This window comes from Bubalus kerabau, chromosome 23 (assembly GCF_029407905.1).
Source record: "Bubalus kerabau isolate K-KA32 ecotype Philippines breed swamp buffalo chromosome 23, PCC_UOA_SB_1v2, whole genome shotgun sequence".
NCBI lineage: Eukaryota > Metazoa > Chordata > Mammalia > Artiodactyla > Bovidae > Bubalus > Bubalus kerabau.
In genome coordinates, this window is record NC_073646.1 from 36,986,890 (window position 1) to 37,004,354 (window position 17,465).

The 17,465-nt window shown below is 55.3% G+C and overlaps 2 protein-coding genes across 3 annotated transcripts; both read right to left on the reverse strand.

The window, feature by feature from the left end:
* Positions 1-1,058: 1,058 nt before the first annotated feature.
* Positions 1,059-6,086, reverse strand: PCOLCE (procollagen C-endopeptidase enhancer). 2 transcript variants are annotated; one of them, XM_055561609.1, is made up of 9 exons: positions 5,890-6,084; positions 4,943-5,051; positions 4,284-4,542; positions 3,300-3,424; positions 2,642-2,778; positions 2,066-2,301; positions 1,742-1,819; positions 1,440-1,610; positions 1,059-1,297 (listed from the first exon to the last, which is right to left on the reverse strand). In XM_055561609.1, exons 1-9 carry the CDS (start codon positions 5,985-5,987, stop codon positions 1,155-1,157), a joined length of 1,356 nt encoding a protein of 451 aa, XP_055417584.1. In that variant the 5' UTR covers positions 5,988-6,084; the 3' UTR covers positions 1,059-1,154. The 2 variants fall into 2 exon arrangements, with proteins under 2 accessions (XP_055417584.1, XP_055417585.1); XM_055561610.1 differs by lacking the exon at positions 1,440-1,610 and having other exon boundaries at positions 5,890-6,086.
* An 841-nt stretch (positions 6,087-6,927) lies between these two features.
* Positions 6,928-15,894, reverse strand: FBXO24 (F-box protein 24). Its single transcript, XM_055561891.1, has 10 exons — positions 15,748-15,894; positions 15,475-15,576; positions 15,170-15,353; positions 13,966-14,204; positions 13,479-13,713; positions 11,872-12,030; positions 11,478-11,599; positions 11,079-11,210; positions 7,913-8,083; positions 6,928-7,575 (listed from the first exon to the last, which is right to left on the reverse strand). The coding sequence occupies exons 1-10, from the start codon at positions 15,892-15,894 to the stop codon at positions 7,213-7,215; spliced, it is 1,854 nt and encodes a 617-aa protein (XP_055417866.1). The 3' UTR covers positions 6,928-7,212.
* Positions 15,895-17,465: the final 1,571 nt, after the last annotated feature.

Consider the following 17,465-nt stretch of genomic DNA (forward strand, 5'->3'; position numbering starts at 1 on the left):
AGACGAGGAAACAACCTCAACAAGGTGAAGAATGTCACCCCAGGCCACACACTTGGTTAGCAGTGGAGCAAAACAAAGTTAATCTTACCTGAAAGTCTTCTCTGCACCCTGTCAAATATAGAGTCTCCCTTTGCCTTCCTCTTATCATGCTTTTGTGTTCTTCATTCATAGCACTCCTATAGCTACTTGACCTCGTTGTTTATTTTAGTTTATCTCTGTTCAGGTAGAATGTGCTCTCCTCTTCACAAGAGCTGGGACTCTGTTTTGTTGTATTTTTGGCGCCTGAAACAGTCCCTGACATTTGGAATGAACAGATGAGTGAGTGACTAAGATGAACTTCTGAGCTGAGATCTGATTGAAGTTAGGAAGTGGACCACAAGATGTCTGTGGAGAATTCCAGATCTAGGGAACAGCAAGAGCAAAACCTGGAAGCAAATGTGTACTAGAAATGGCCAACGGACCAGTGTGATGGAAGAGGCTGAATGGGAGATAATACTCAGAGATGAGAGGAGGTGATAGAGAGGACACAGATCACCTAGAACCTCAGAGCCCATAGTAGGACTTCAGATTCTATGCTGAGACTAATGGGAAACTATGGCAGAGTTATTTTAATTTTTTTTTTTTTAAACTGTGCCACGTGGCTTATAGGATCTTAATTCCCTGACCAGGGATTGAACTCGGGCCCTCGGCAGTAAAAGTGCAGAGTCTTAATCACTGGACCGCCAGGGAATTCCCTTAATTTGTTTTTTAAAAACAGCTTTATTGAGATATCTTTGACATATAAAAATTGTATATATTTAAGATGTACAACTGGACATTTTGATATATGTATACATTGTGAAAAGATTGCCACAGTCAAGCTAATTTACATATCCATCACCTCTGCATATTAATAGTTGCCATTGTGTGTGTGTGTGTGGAGAATATGGGAGAATTTTGAGCAAAGGGGTGATAAGATTCAATTTACATTCTTCCCTGTAGTAACCCTTGAGTTGAATGAAGGAATGAAAACAAATCCCCCAAGAGCACCAAAACCATAGAAATGGAAATGTGACCCCTTCCTCAATCTAGAAACATTTATTTGAATAAGAAAAGGGTCCCCTAGGGCCAGGGTGTGGAGGTTGGTTTGGGCTCAGGCCTGAGACCCGAGCAGCCTAAACAGGCTTGGAGGGGCACTTCCTGCTGAGGTTGGTGAGGATCTGGTGCTGGGTGGGCCGGTGGAGAACCACGAAGCTCTCTGGAGGAAGGATGGGACCTCTGTTCTTGTCCACCTGGCCCATCAGCAGGTAACTGATTCCTAGGGAAGGGGAGAGAGGGATTGAGGATCTGTGTAACTGAGAGTTTATAGAAATATCGCCTCACCCCAGTCCCTCAGGTTCTGCCACCTCCATTGTTTTCATGAGGCTCAGTCTCCCTCTACAGTTCCACATCTCCGTTACCTTTCTTCATGGGGGGGCACTGCTTGCAGGGCACATAAAACTTGAGGAGGGTGTCCGTGGGTGGAGAGGGCAGGTCCAGGCCTCCGGTTTTGTAAACACCAGTGACATTGACAGTTGCTGTGAGACCCTCCCCTGGGCCCCGCACCATGGACTTAATCAGTCCTGTCACCACTGTGGGAGAGAGGGGTGAGAGGTGAAACTGGAGGCCAGGGCAGGGCTGGAACCAGAAGTTGGGGGAGAGCTTTGGGGACAGGAACGGTTATAGGCGCTGGAAGGGCAGAGCTGGAGGACGGGCTTCTTACCCAGGTCGCTGTTACAGAAGTGGCTCTGCAGGGTGCCTGTCCTCCGGCACTGCTTTGGGCAGGTGACACTGGGTGCATCTGGTGGGGGAGGGCGCACCCTTAGTGGAGGGCAACCTACCCAGCAGGGAGGAAGGACCACTTTCCCCACAAAAGCTTCATTGCTTTGAACTTGTTCAGAGCTCTATCCAGCTTTGGGTCCCAGCACCCAGTGCCCGTCCTTAGCACAGAAGCAGCGCTCGTGGGTGCTGTATGAATGGGCGCAGGAAGGAACTCTGATGCAGCTCCCTGAGGCCTGCGTCGCTTCCTCTCCCTTTCCAGACTCACCCGGGCCCACCGGAGTTGCTTCTGCCTTAGGCGCGGCTTTAGATTTCTCTTCAGGTGGGACTTCAGGCTTGACTTTGGGCCCGGCTCCGGGCTTGGGGCCCGAGCCGACCTCCCCTGGGACTCCTTCGGTGGCGCCCCGAGGCTGGGTCCTGTAGGAGGCCGAGAAGCCGTCGGCCGTGACGCTGAGGTCCGAGACGAACTGGACGAGGAGCTCGTTCCCTTCGGAGGTGATGGAACTGCGGGCGGCGGGGCATCGGGGGAGGTGTCAGGCGGGTAGCGAATCCTGCTCCCTTACCAGGCCGGCGGCCCTTTGACCCCTGCCCCACGGCTAGCTGCATCAGCTTCTCGATTTCGCAAGCTCCACTGGCCTCGTGATCCAAGGACCCCAGGCGGGGCGCCAAGCCTCGGCCTGGGCCGCTACCTGCTCCGCCCACCCGGTTTGGGGCGGACACGTAGGCCGCCCGCGGCTTCAGCTAAGCCCCGCCCCTCCCGCCGGCCGCGGGGAACCCGGGCTACCGCACCTGGGGCTGCAGAGACGCCCCGACGCCGTCGCCCACCCAGGTGGCGCCCCCTCACCCCGGGACTGTGTCGCCGCAGAACTTTCCCAGCCGCTTGGCGTCGTCGCTCACGGGTCCGTTGAACACGCTGACAGAGTCGTAGCGGCAGTAGGAGTCGGGCTCCAGGTCAAACTTGCCGAAGGTCAGTGAGATCACCTGGCGGCGGGGCAGAGGCGGAGGCTGCGCAGGGGGACCCCGGGTGGCGCGAGGGTGAGGAGTTCTCACCTCCTCCACCCCGCCGCCGCCTCCGGGACGCTCGCCGGGGCCTCCTGTCTCATCGCCCGCGGGCCCTGGAACCCACCTCTTAATGCATTCACACGGCGGCTCGGAGGAACACACATATTCACCGGAACCCTCCATCGCCGCAGTCCGCAAGGCCAAGCCCTGGCTCATTCTCAAGGAAAAGACCCAGAATCTACCTCCAGCGTCACCATCACATACACACACGCACGAATCAGTTTATATATCAGCATCAGGTACCTCGCTCTCGTAAGGCTCCTCACAGTTGTGATTTTACATTTTTTGTTTGGGTGCGAGCAGGTCTGGGTCTGTTTGTGCTCCCCACCATGGCAAGCTCAGTGCTGGGGACATTGTCGATGTTCAGTAAATCTTTGCAGTCTGCATGCTGGAGGGCGCCGCCCGGGTCCCCGAGGGCAACCGGGGCAGGGGGTCAGTACCTGGTCCGGGGGCGCGATGATGTGCCAGGAACAGCTGATGCCAGGGGGGTAATCGGACTCTGGCCAGTTGGGCGTGGTCAGGGTTCCCTGGGCCTTCTCCAGCCGCCCCCCGCAAAATTGGTGCTCTGGGGAGGGGAGAGAGGAGTGGGGGTGGGGGGCGGTGGAGACCCTCGTCAGCTGGAGGAGACCGTGCAGAAAGCTCAGATGTCTGGGTCTCAGGAGGAGGGGGCGAGAGGAGGGAGAGGAAAGAAGGGGGGAAGGTTAGCAGAGATGGGGCTTGGCCGAGCGGAGCTCGGGGAAGTTTTGGACCGCTGGGCGCCCAAGCGGGCGGTGGAAGAGGGGGGAGGAACTGACTGGACCCGCTCCCTTCTTGCCCCTCCCCCTGACCCGAGGCCACATTGCTCCTCTTCCCCTGGGAGATCCCATCTCCCCGGCCCGGCAGAAAAGTCCCCATCACGGCTGGAAGAGTCCCCTTGCTGTGAGGGTGCCCTCAAATTGGGGCACAGCCCCGAGGCCCCTCTGGGGACGTCCCCGCCTTAAAGATTTTAAGGAGACTTCTGCCGCCAGGAGGGGGTGATGGGACCGCAATCGGGAGCCCCCGGGCTGGGTGTAGGGGGCTCCGGGTCGGGGGGAACCTAGTCCCCCAGCCCGGGGGTGCCCCCCGCGCCCGTCAGAGGGAGCCCGATTGCGGACGGGGGCGGGCGTTACTCACCGTCCCAGTAACCCCAGGCCGCCCATTCCACCCGCGGGTCGGTGACCCATTTCCGCCTCGCGCCTGGGGGGGGCCCTGGAAGAGGGGTGGGTGGGAGCGGGAGGAGGGAGAGAAGACGGGGAGGAGGGACTGAAGGGGCAGTTAGTGAGGAAGAAGGGTAAGGGAGATCATGGGGGCCCCAGGCTCTTGGGGTGGAGGTTAAGGCTGGGGTGGGGCCTGCGCCGGGGGCGGGGCCAGGAGAGGGGGGGCGGCGGAGGTGAGGGAGGTCTCACCAGTGCCGGAGGTGGCCCGCCCGCTGTACCAGAGCAGGAAGCCTCGTCCTCCCGTGCCCTCGTCAGATCTCATCCTCAGGGTCACCTGGTTGCCGGAGGCGACTACGGGCGCGGGTCGGAAGGTCCCGCAGAAGCGTCCGAGCTGCTGGCCCGAGGTTCCAGACCCGGCAAAGATCTCCAGAGAATCGTACCGGCAGCTGGGGTGCTGCTCCAGGTCAAAGACTCGGAAGGAGAGGGACACAGTCTGGCTCTTAGGGACCTGACGGTGGGGACAGGGGCGGGGTCCTGCAAAGTCAGGCCAAACACCACCAGGCAGAGGGCACCTCTCTTTCCCCCAAGCGTTTCCTACAGAGACTGGGCCTAAAAGGGCCAGTCTGATGGTGCATGACTGCACCAAGACCCAAATGAGGTCTGTGGAGAGACCAGAGGGGGTGTGGATGAAGGTGGGAATGGACAAGCAGGCTCTGCATTAAGGTGTGAGGTCACTTGCCACGTGGTATTGTGGGCACTGACCAGAGGGGAGGGGGCTGGGACTTCCCCAGGGAGAAATGGTGGAACTTGGCGGGGAGGGAATTCCCTTAGCAGTCTGGCCTTTGGCTGCCTGGACCCAGGCCTCAGACACTTGGGGGAGGGAAGAGTGGCCAGAAGGGCCTTCTCACCGTTATTGTCCAGATGCACTCCTTATTGGGAGGGTAGAGGTTGGGGAAACCCTCACTTGCCACGTAACCCGACTCCCCAGTCACATCCCCTCCGCACAGGAACACGGGTCTGGAGAACAGAAGAGAGGTCAGCCCTGAGTGGGGGTGTGCTGGAGAGGCCAGGAGGTAATGAGGATGGGAGGTGCGCAGGGAGCCAGGGGAATGGGGGAGGAAGGCCCAAGGGATCCGAGGCGGCCTCGGCCAGCCCGAACAGGACTGCGGTGGGAAACACTCCAGCAGAGGATCAGGGAAAGCGGGCCAGCCACTTGGTTGTCCCTCCAGCCCCTCAGAGTCCCTACCCCCCAGCCCAACAGGAATTCCGAGAATCCTCCCCTCATTCTCCACCCCCCCCCCCACCCTGCCTGGCAGTAAGGACAGGAGCCGCCTAACTACTTCCAGATGTGGACACAGACAGGAGGCCATGAGGGGGGGTGGGTTGGGAAGGGGTGGGGGATGAGGCAGCCAGGGCCCTGTGCTCCCAACCTTTGCCCTGCTCTACTTCCAGCTAACAGCTTGAGTGTCTGACTCCCAAATCTCCCCCTTGCGGTCCCCTCTTCCCCCCACCATCTTCAGTTCCCTCCTGGAATCCTGACGTCCAGCCACCAGGCAAGTTCAAGGTCTTGGTGCTCTCAGGTTCCAAGGAGGGGGTGGGGGCAAGGGTCTAGATCGATGCAGAGAGGACAGAGGGTGGAGGCATGGGGAGCAGTGGTGACCCACAGGAAACACTGGTCTGGCAGCAGGGAAGGAGGACTTGGGGGCCAGAGAAGGGTAGGGAGATGTGGCGGTGGGGGGGCGGTTGTTAGTGAAAGAAGCCACCAGATCTACAGGCATAACCCCTGCCCCCCCGCCCCCAGGAATTAGGGATTTGAAGCTCACTCAAGCCATCTGGAAGATGCCAAGAGACCTACCTGGTGTAGTTGGGGGTCTGGCCATGGGTGAAAGGCAGCAGCAGAGCCCAGGCAGTGAGGAGGGCCCCCAAGAGGGAGGCTGTGGTAGCAGGCAGCATGGCCGGGGGCGGGGGTGGAGAGAAGTGCTGGGGTCTTCAAGACAGAGGCAGCGGCTGAGTGAAGCAGCAGCAGCGGCAGCAGCAGCGCGGATAATCAGTGCCAGATGAGGCAGCCTCGGGCGTGTGGGCGTGGGGACTGGCCAGTGGGGCGGGCGGCGGGGAAGGCGGGACAGGGAGAGAAGAGCCGGGACAGTGGCGAGTCCAGGGGCCTCTCTAGGTCCAGGACACACAAATACTGACCTAGTGGGGCGGGGGTGGAGCAATGAAGGGCAGAGCGGGCATCAGGCTCTCAGCATAATCCAGGCGGTCCAGGAATGTCTTCAGCAACCCTGCTCTGTCCAGAGCTCAAGCATCCTTCCAGCACAGCCTGGGGTCCTTCCTGTGGACCCTCCAGCCCAGCCCACCCGTGCACCTCCCCATTCCCACTTCCTCAGCACCCAGAGGAAGTCCTTCTCTGGACTCCCAACCTCTAATCACTCACTTCCTGACCACCCCGTGGCTCCAGCTTATTTTCCACTTCAAATGTTTACTGTCCTCTCCCTCCAGGGGCCAGACCAGGCCACAGAGAAAGAATGTTGCTTACCCATCTTCTTTCTCAAATACTTGGAGGTATGGGTAGGGGGTGGGAGGCATGGTGTGTGGGCAAAGGGAGTGTCTTCTTTATGGAGGAAGGGGAGGATGAAGTAGAAAGTAAGGGAAAGGACAACGTGTAAGCTCAGATCTGGAAGGAAAGCAGGAGGAGAGTGGTTGGGGGTGGCTGGCTGCTCTGGGATGGAGTCAGAAGGAAGCGACTTGCGCAGTCTGGTGGATGGAGGATCCAAGTGGCAGAACCAAGTAGGGGCTGGAGAGGAGAGGAAGCTGATGGATGCAGGAACTGACAGCCTGAGCTGCTTCTACTCTGCACCACACCCCCACCCCACTCCCACCCCCAGGTTCCTCCCAGGCCCCAGGGTTCCAAAACAGGCCTTGATTCAGCCTTTTATTCTATTTGTCAATCAAATCTTTCGTCCATGATAGTCAGGTTGGGGGCCCCTCCTGGGCAGCCCCCTGAACATCTTACAAAACCGTTCCCTGCCCACCCTGGCACGTCTAGCAGGCCCCACCCCCCTGCATCCCCTCCCCACGCGCGTGCGCACACCGTGTTTGTTGCTACCACTCCATCTCTCCTTAGCCCCTGGCCCAGGCCACACTCTCCCTCCAGGGGGTGAGACTAGGAGAGGAGGGGTCAGCTTTCAGGGGGTGGGGGGCCTTGGCCAGCCCCTCCAGCAGCCCTCTGCAGCATATCCAGCGCCTCCCAAAAGAAATCCTTCTGTGCCGCCATCAAGGGCATCCAGCCCACGATCTCCTTCATCTTCTCCATGCGGTCCTGCAGTGTGGGGCAGTTGTGGATCTGGCTGAGGTACTCCTCACAGGCCCAGGCCACCCCGCCAGGGTCCTGGGGTGCTCCAGCCCCCAGGCTGGGCTCAGGGGTCCCCACTGCCTTGCTGGCTGGTAGGTCCCGGTAGGCTGGGTGGTGCTCAATGTCGTGGCTGGACAGCATGTAGAGGCACTCTCTGGTGGAGCAGAGAGAGCAGGCGCACAAAGGGACCTGGGGGAGAGGAGACAGGGCGTGGCTGAGCAGGTGGGGGGGTTGCCCAGTACGGGGTTCCCCGGAAGCTCCAGCTGTTGTGTTCCTCCCGCTCAGACCAACCCGGAGCCAGCAAGTGAGCTGGCTGGCTGAGCCCCAGGGTCATGTGAGGTCAGAGAGGGCCAGCAGGATCAGCTCAGGGGGAGAGCCAGGAACCATAGTACACTGCTGGAAAGGGAAGTGGGCCGTGCTGGGAAGTAGGGTCCCTGGGTCCTGGTGGGATCCCCAGCTCCAGTCCCCTGGGTCTGATGGCTCCGGCCCTCCCCTCTTGCCCACTCGCCGGAACCTGGGCTCTGACCTTGATGTGGAGCTTGACGAAAGAGGCGCTGCCCTTAGGCCAGCCGGGGAGGCGGCCTCCGGCCCCGCAGCCACAACCCAGCAGCTCCTTGCTGAAGTCCGAGCCCTGGCTCAGCACCAGGGAGTGGTTGAGGCCGCACCACAGGGCGATGGGGCGCTGGAGATAATGGACCTGAGGGCACAGGGCGGGGTCCCTAAGTGGGGAACGCCAAGGGACTAGGGTGACAGAAGGGCTCAGGGCAGTCTAGGGAAACGAGGGGAGGGAGGAGATGGGCCGGAGAACAGCCTCCCCGTCCCTGGGCAGGCAGCATGGCTCCTCCTCGGTTCTCCGGCAGCCCCAGTCTGAGCACAGAAGCGCTAGCACAGCTGTTGCTTCCTCCTCTCCGCTCCCTGGAAAACAGGCTTCCTGCCCAAGGCCAGGGCCTGCTGTCTGCATCCTGGTCTCACCCCCAGGCCCGCGCCTGTCCAGTCTCTTGTTCTGCCTTGTTCAGCCTCAAGGGGGAAGAAAGAGCCTCTCTCTCTGTCCCTGTGCCATTCCAGGAAGGGCTGCCTTCCACGGACTCCTTCCTTCCTTCTCTAGCATTTTCAGTCTGTCATTATCATTACCTTTCAAAATGGCCACACTGTTCTGGAAAAACACTTCCATCCGACTCCTGCTGCTTCCGACCTCTGTGTTTTAGGCAGCAAGACTGGCTATATAATCAGTCTGAGGTGGGCCTCTTGTTCTTTGCACAGCCGGTCTTGCCTGAACCTTCTGTGATCTGACTTCTCTTCCTACTATGCTATGACTTCTCTCCTAAGGCACTGGACCTCCCAGCAGGCAAATACCAGGGCCTCTCCTGCACACTCGCTCCTGAGACTGAGCGCTTTAATTGTGATAATGTGGATACATAATTTATGGCCACTATAGGAAAGTTTATAGGAAAAATTATAAAATACTGTCAAGCAAAAATTCATGTAAAAATCACTGAAGCCCCACCGCCTTCTATTAACTTCTTGCTGGGCAGTCTTCTTCAGTGTTGCCTCTATAAATATACATACACAAGCTGTATATTTTTAAACAAAAATGGGATTGTGCTGTGTAAACCATTTCTTGATTTTTTTTTTTTTTTTCTTCTCTTAAAAGTATGGGAACTTCCCTGGTGGTCCAGTAGCTAAGACTGCATTCCCAATGCAGGGGGCCAGGTTGGATCCCTGGTCAGGGAACTAGATGCCACATCCTGCAATTAAAGATCCTCCATGCTGCAATGAAGACCAAAGATCCTTCGATTTGCAACTAAGACCTGATGCAGCTATAATAGATAGATATGCCATATATATCTATGTGTATTTATACACACACACACATATGGCACAACTGGGACTTCCCTGGCGGTCCAGTGGTTAAGATTCTGTGCTTCCACTGCAGGGCAGATGGGTCTAATCCCTGGTCAGGTCAGAGCCTGCATAACCTGTGCTGTGCGTGCATGCTCGTTTGTGTCCAACACTTTTGCGACCCCATGGACGGTAGCCCACCAGGCTCCTCTGTCCATGGGATTTTTCAGGCAAGAATATTGGAGTGGGTTGCCATTTCCTCCTCCAGGGGATCTTCCCAACCCAGGGATGGAAACTGCCACTTCCCACGTGTTCTGCACTGCAGGCGGATTCTTTACCACTGAGGCACCTGAGAAGTCCGCATAATGTGTGCAGCACCCCTGCCAGAAAAAAGACACAACCATCTTTCCGTGTCAGGGAGTATATTCCTGCATTATCACTGTCACTATTAATCACCCCCTCCTGGGCGAAACTTTCTGTACCCATGAGATGTGGCATTTGAGGGTGTGTCTCAGACAAGTTTCAATCCCTCTGCCCACAATGGCGGCTACCACGCAGCTTTGCTCCCCTTATCTTTACTTTTGTCGTTTCAACTTTGTTCCAACTTGGAATCAGCTAGATATTTCTATTTCAGTGTTTTACTATCATTGAAAAAAAAAAAAAGGCTAAATTCACTTTCTCCCCCGAAACCAGCATTCCTCTCCAACTGACGTGTTTACTTGTGATACTGTCTACTGCCAGGGCCAACTATATCCTACCCTGCTGCCCTCGTATGTAATTACTTTCCAGAGGCTGTTCATTTTCTTTTAAAACACCTCACATCTCCATTCCTCTCTGTTCCTGCTCCCACTGTGCCAGTCCTAACCCCTTGTCTCAAGCCCGAGTGTCCCTCAACGGCCTCTGGGGGGCCTCTCGCTGTGCCCTCTGGCAAGGTGACCCAGTCTCAATCATCCAAGGGGGTTGTCTTCTCCTGCTCCAGAACCCACAACTGCTCTTTCCCAAAGCAACACTTCTGTAGGCTTGTGTCCACCTATAGGGCTTCCCTGGTGGCTCAGATGGTAAAGAATCGGCCTGCAATGCAGGAGACCCAGGTTTGATCCCTGGGTCAGGAAGATCCCCTGGAGAATGGAATGGCTACTAAGTGCAGTATTCTTGCCTGGAGAATTCCATGGACAGAAGAGCCTGGCAGGCTACAGTTGACAGGGTCGCAAAGAGTCAGACACGACTGAGCAACTAACACAATACCACCTTAATACCACCTTGTAGCTGCTGAATCCCAAAACTGCTCTAGTCAGGCCAGTCTTTCTACCTTCCCAGGGATGCGAGAGCTGTGTCTCCACCCCCTGTTACACAGGATGCCTTTCCCGGTACCCACCCGGATCCTCTAACCCACTGAGATGCTCACATCTTAGCTGCTCGAGTTACTTCAGTCCACCCAGGTCTCCTCATGTCACTAAACGCCTACTGCCCTAACAGCACGAGCCACGCAAAGTTCACCTCGTGGTGCCAACCCGGGTGAGACACGCAGCAGTAGCACAAGCATTACAAACTGGTTGACTTCCTAGGGATTAGAAAGTGGATTCTGGGACTTCCCTGGTGGTCCAGTGCCCAAGACTCCGTGCTCCCAATGCAGGGGGCCTGGGTTTGATTCCTGGTCAAGGAACTAGATCCCATGTGCTGCGATTGAAAGATCCCACACGCTGCAACTAAGACCCAGCGCAGCTGAATAAATAAATACAGTATTTTTTAAGAAGTGGATTCTATGGAAATTAGAGGCGTGGAGAGATAGATCCAGGGGTCAGGGAATTAGGGAAAAGGGGGAGGCAGGATGAGTAGCTGGGAAGCAGTCTCACCTGTGTGGGTTCCCCTCTGTCCATTTTGTCCCCTGTTCCCAGCTGCCCATATCTATTATTTCCCTGCATAAAGATTCGGCCAAATTCATCCACCAGGCCAAGGTGATTGTAGCCAAGAGCACAGAATAGGATCTACGAAGTAAGGCAGAAAGGCAAAGTGAGTGTTCAGTTGTCTTTGGAGGAACTCTGAGCTCCAGAGTCTCCCCACTGCTGACCTGCCCTCCCCAGCTGATCGCTTCCAGTTTCGCCTTCCATGCCACCCCTCTCACAGGTCCCCTTTCCATCCTTGATCAATCATTTGATTCCTGCTCATAGTTCAGACCTTCAGTACCTTGCAGTCCCCTAAGCGCCCCCTCTCCTGGTCTGCCCCGCCCGCCCCTGCCCTCCCGAGGATCCTACCTTGGCAGGCAGTGAGAGTGCAAGCGGCATCTGCTGGTCCAGGGGGTCAAAGGCTTGAAGGGTCCCAAAGAGATCACGATACACCCCTGGGGTATGCACCTCAAAATACACTCCCCCCTGGTCTGGGGGGTCAGGAGCCCTCAGCTCAGCGGCTTTGGGCACCCATGTCCTAGGGATCGGGCCCTACCTGTGATGAAAGGTGCAAGTTCTGGGGAGTCTCACACCCATTAGAAATGCACCAGCTATGATGTCTGGGAACTTAAACACCTGTTTTGACTAGGATGCCCTATGGATCCCCTGCCGAGCTGGAATAAGGATAAGGGAGGGCTCTGTATCTGGAAGGTCTGTCCAAGGCTGGGGTCTGGAGAAGCAGGAAGATAGATGTCTTTCTTACCTGTGATGTAGAGAGTACTGCTCTGGTTGGAAGCCATGCAGGCCACACGCAGGTGAGGAAGGCAACGGGACACCTTTCTCAGGGCCAGCTGAACCGTGTAGGAGCGTGGTTGATCCAGCTGGGTCTCATTCACGACCAAAGAGTAGATCTTTCCTTCCTCTGGGGGAGGGGACAAGGAGGCAGACAACTGTGTGGGGGAAGGGACCCTCCAATAGCCACATTGACTTCTTTTTAAATAAAAATGTTATTTATTTGTTGATGCCATGCTGTGCGGCATGCCGGATGGTTCCTGGACCAGGGATGGAACCTGGGCCCGCCACACCCAAAGTGCCGAATCCTAACCACTAGGCCACCAGGGAACTCCATTAACTTCTCAAGAGACTCCCTAAGCCCTAACAAGACAAAACATTTACTGCCCTAGAGTGGGCTGGAGGGAAAAGTGTAGAGAAGAAGCAAGGAGTGGTGATGGGGGGGTGACTTTAAGTTCCCCGGCTTCCAGCTCTCACCACTGAAAATCAACCAGGGGAGTTATTCAGTGTGAGGGACGAGTGGAGAGAAAACCTAGCAGGTGGATTTGGTGGAATCTAATTTGATTCCTGGTTGGGAAGAATGATGTCTGGGGATTCAGGGCTCTGCCTAGCATTAAGAAGTCCAGAAGGGCAGGGGGGAGGGGGGAGTGTTCCCTGGTGGTTAGGACTCTGTGATTCCATGGCAGGGTACCCGGGTTCAACTTCACAAGCTGTGAGGCATGGCCAAAAAAAAAAAAAAGAAGTCCAGAAGGTGTCAGGTCTGGGGGCTTGGGAGTGTGGTCAAATCGAGGGAACACTGAAAAAAAGACGGGGGTAGTTCTGGTATAAAGTACAGTGCCTGGTGGAGGTTGGGATGCTTAAAATTTTAAAAATCAGTGCAGGGACTTCCCTGGTGGTTCAGTGGTTAAAGTTCCACCTTCCAATGCAAGGGGTGTGGGTTCAATCCCGAGTTGGGGTTACTACGATCCCACAAGCATGGGGTGTGGCCAAAAAAATAAATAAAGTAGTGGAGTTCCCTGGTGGTCCAGTGGTTAGGACCCGGCATTTTCACTGCCTTGGCCCCAGGTTCATTCCCTGGTTGGGGAACTAAGATCCCACATGCCATAAGTAAGTGTTAGTTGCTCAGTCAAGCCTGACTCTTTGTGACCCCATGGACTGCAGCCCACCAGGCTCCTCTATCCATGAGATTTTCCAGGCAAGGATACTGCAGTGGGTTGCCATTTCCGTCTCCAGGGGATCTTCTCAACCCAGGGATCGAACCCTGGTGTCCTGCACTGCAGGCAGAATCTTTACCGACTGAGCTACAAGGGAAGCCCCCCTGCATGCCATGCAGACCAGCAAAAAAATAAATAAAAAGAAATCAGGCGTTCACTAGAACAGTGTTTTCCAAGCCATTTTTTGCAGCAGGGCCTTTTATTCCTATGACACGTTACCCAGAATCCTAGACTAGCAGAGAGATAAAAGCAGAGATACTTGGTTCGACACCAGGATGAGGTGCCCCTCTCCCCCCACCTCCTGCCATGGGTCCTGAAGACTCTGTAGGAAAATAATATGTAAACGAGTTGCTTTAAGCCTCACCTGTGAGGAGCAGCAAGGCCCGCTGCGTCTCCTGACCAACCAGCACAATCTGCTTGAAGCTCATGGAGTGGTGGAAGGTCATCTTGAAGACCCGCTGCCCGCTGGACTGCAGGTACACCTCGACACAGTCGCAGGCCCGGCTGCTGGTCGTGCCCACCACTCCCGGCTGCTCCCGAGTGGCCAAAACGTAGAGGTATTTGCGGTAAACTGTGTCACATCTCGGGTCGGAGGCAAACTGTAGGAAAAGACAACAGTGGGATAAGAAGAAGGTGTCCGGGATCTAGAACCTTGCAGTGGGATGAGGCTGGGGCAGCTGGATCCGGGGGTAGGTGATGAGATACTTGGGTGCGGCGCTGGGAAATGTGGACTTGGTTTCAGGTTCCTGGTATAGGAGGGCACTGTCCCGAGGATGCCAGCTCGGGACTGGTGTGGCCCTGGGGTCCCAGAGGAAAGATGGGGTCTCGGCTGCCTGGGTCCTGTTACTCACGTCCTTGGCTCCACGACACAACACAACGTAGCGGCAGGCCCGCTTCCACTGGATCTGGCCAAGGGTAGAGGAGACCAGGGCATTTTTGAGGAAGAAGAGGGTCCCCGCGTAGTCAAGAATGAAGACATGGTCCTTGGTGGGCAGGAAGCGGCGGTAGCCATGGGCTAGCTGGGGAGCTACACTCTTGCTGAGACAGCGGCGGCGGCCCCCAAATGCCTGGAAATACAGGCCCTTTGTGTCTGGAGAAGACAGAGAGAAGGAAATTTAAAGGCTCAGGAAGGCACAAGGGAGATGAATCAGAGCTTGGGCAAACTAGGTTTCTCAATGGATGGGTGTTTAGCTCCTCCCCATCCCCATGCCAGGGGAACGACCCCTTCCAAAGAGCTTGTGCAATGCTCAGAAGATACCTGAAATTACGCCCCATGTCTGAACTAAAATTCTCTGCCTGACCTCAGCCCAGGGCCATACACATGCTGCTAAGTGTATGGACTTCTTTGGTCCAAACTTGCATTGAAGTGGAGACATCAAAGGACTTAACAAGAATTCATAGAAAAGTAGAAAGAGGAGTGAAAAGGAATGACTGGGAAAAGCTGGTAGCCCTCCCTTGTCCCTAGCTCTGGATGTGCTACCTGGATCTCCCTTCACTCTGGTGTGTGAGATGAAGTTATTGGATTGGAGATTAGAGCATATTTCTCAACCTGGGGGTGATTTTTGTCCCTCAACAGACATTGGCTGTCACAGCTCGGGGAGGTGCTATTGGTATCTAGTAGGTGGAGATGAGGGAAATTGGTAAACATCCCACAAATGCAGAGGACAGCCCCCTCACCCGACTTCAAATTATTTGTCCCCAAGTTTTATTAGGGATCGGGTTGAGAAATCCTGATTTAGAGGAGTGAAAACTCCAGGTGTTGGGAGAGGAGGATGTCTGAAGGCGAAATGTGGAAGTGTTTGAATGTGGTGGGCAACTTGGCAGGGATGCTAGAAGGAGTGGGGGCTCTGGGTGACACTATCTGAGAGTAGCTCTAGACTTGGAGTAAGACCTTGCTGAAGTGTGTTTCAATCTAATAAGTTTCTTCCAGAGAAAGGGGTCCTGGAAGGTGGCTGGGAATACTGAGGTCATCAGACCACTTTATGGAGCAGGAGGGACCCCAGGATAAGGTAGGACAGAGGCAGAGAGAACTAGAGGTTTTGGGGGAAGGTGTACAGTTCAGAACGGCAGCTCTCTTCCAGGGTCGGACCCCAGAACCCTGCTCTCGAAGGCGAGGACTGAGCCGGTGACAGATGCGTCTCCACATGCTCTCGGCGTCGCACACTTGGTGGAAGTAGTGGCAGGTCTGGCCGAGAGCGACCACATCTCTGACTGGGAGGAATGAGATGATGTGCTCCACCTGTGGGGGTTGGGGGGCAGGACGGGGAAAGCAGGGGTCAGGGGGCAACCCCCTCTCCAGCTGTCCTGCCCCCTGGTTCCTTTATTCTAAGCACCAACCCTCCCCACCCCCAAGGACTCACCAGCTCTGGGGGGAACAACTGAACAGAAACAGGGTTTCCTCGTCCCTTCTTCTCTTCACCCCCAGGTTCTGAAGGGCCACATGAAGGGCAGCTCCGCTTTATCTGCCCAAGGAGAAGGGGGCGCACATGAAGGTCATGCCTCTCTTTCTCCCTTCTCTTACTTATTAACTGCTATTTGGGGGGGCCCATTGCTCACTCCCAGCTCTGTGTTGTCAGAGCCTGCCATCTTTTTCCTCTGGGTCCATGGGTTACCCCTCCCTGTCTGCCTGGTACCTTGTCCAACTCCTCCCCTGACCTCTGGCTGCCATCTTGCTGTCCCCCCTTTGCTTCGCCGCCCTCCCCCCTCACCCTGAGCCCCTCCTCCCGTCTGCACAGCCCGGTCAATTTTTGCAGCTTCCGGCTCCGGCTTCTCCTCACCATCCTGACTGCCCCCTCCCTGCTCCTGCCCTCATCTCTCCGGGCCCCTTGGCCCCCCGTACTCAGCTCCCTGGCCCTCGTCCCTGCTGCCTTTCCCACACCATGTCCCCTGCCTGGGCTTGGGGGACTTTCTGGGGCCCCTCGCCCTGCTAGGCTCCTCCCCTATGGAGTCTGGGGCAGACAAACCTCTCTCTGTGACCTCACTACCCAGCCACTGTGACCTATTTTTCCCCAAGCTTGCCTGGGATTTTCTCTCAGCTCCTTGGTTCTAGCTCAGTTCTGGCCACCCAGGGGCTCATGGGATATGCATTGGACAGGACAAGTAAAGTGTGAGCTACTGGTAGATGAGGCCTTTCCTTTCAGGGTGTTTTTTTCACTTGATGCCCTTTTAGCAAGGGAAGCACTGGTGAATTCTTTATATCTTAGCAGTTAAGAGCCGCCAGGGGATTTGTAGCTCAAGAATATATATATATATATATATATATATATATATATATAAAAGTATAAACTCAGTTTGACAGGCGAGGGGGAAAGGTGACCCTGTTAATTAGACCATTTATCTCATGACAGCATGCATCAGATGACAGCAGCCACAGCTGAGCACAAACACTACTCTTTTCTCATGAAGAACACATCCAAAAGTAGACTTCTTTCCTGGGGACAGTAACATGGTTGCATGCATGAAGGGCAACCTATTAAGGTGGAAGAAAGGAATAGATTTACTCTGAAAGCTTAGTATATCTCCCAGAGTCTAAGCTATTAACTTAGTCTTATGGGCAGAGGGGGATGACATGGATGAGAAGCAGCAGGAACTGGGGCTGCATCTGTCCATGTAGGGGGACAGAAGATCTGCACCTATACATCCAAGGAGTGGCTGGCTGTCCCAGCAACGCTGAAGAATTTAGGCCTGGACAACCAGCTCTCAGCTGCACAGTATTATAGACTCATTCGTTTTCTGTGTTAGTAGACTGTCAACCATCCAATCCAACTCCCTTACTTAGGGGGACCAGTAAACACCTAGTTTGAGTCACATAGGATGGAATTCTAATAATTCAATAAATGTCTCGGAATGTCAACATCTGAGTTGTGACTTATGGGAGAGATTCTTCAGCTACTGTGGCTAGGCAACTGTTAACCAATTAAGTGGATTATACTAGGTCCTTATGCCACCTAACAGGATGTTAATATCTCTCAGCAGACGGTACAAGTATAGACAGCTTCTTCTTGCATCTGGGTCCTCTTTATTCACTCCGTTTCACCTTGGAAGCCAAAGAAGAGAGGCAAACAGAAAAAAAGCCCAACGCAAAAGCTGATGCAGGGAGAAGCCTGGCTTCCAGTGCGAGCTGTTAGTAACTTGCTGTTTTCTCTTGACAACTTCTCATCAACTTCCCTCCGTTTATTTCCTCGTTTGTAAAACGGAGGACTTCTTCTAGGTGAGGGTGGTCCCTTCTAGACTAATCCCGCAGGTTTGATCATCACAATTTCTGCCCAGCCAGGCACGCTCCTTTGGGCAGCGGGATAGCCCGAGTGTATTTTCGAGGCTTTCCGGGTCTTCCTTAACCCTTTCTCCAGGA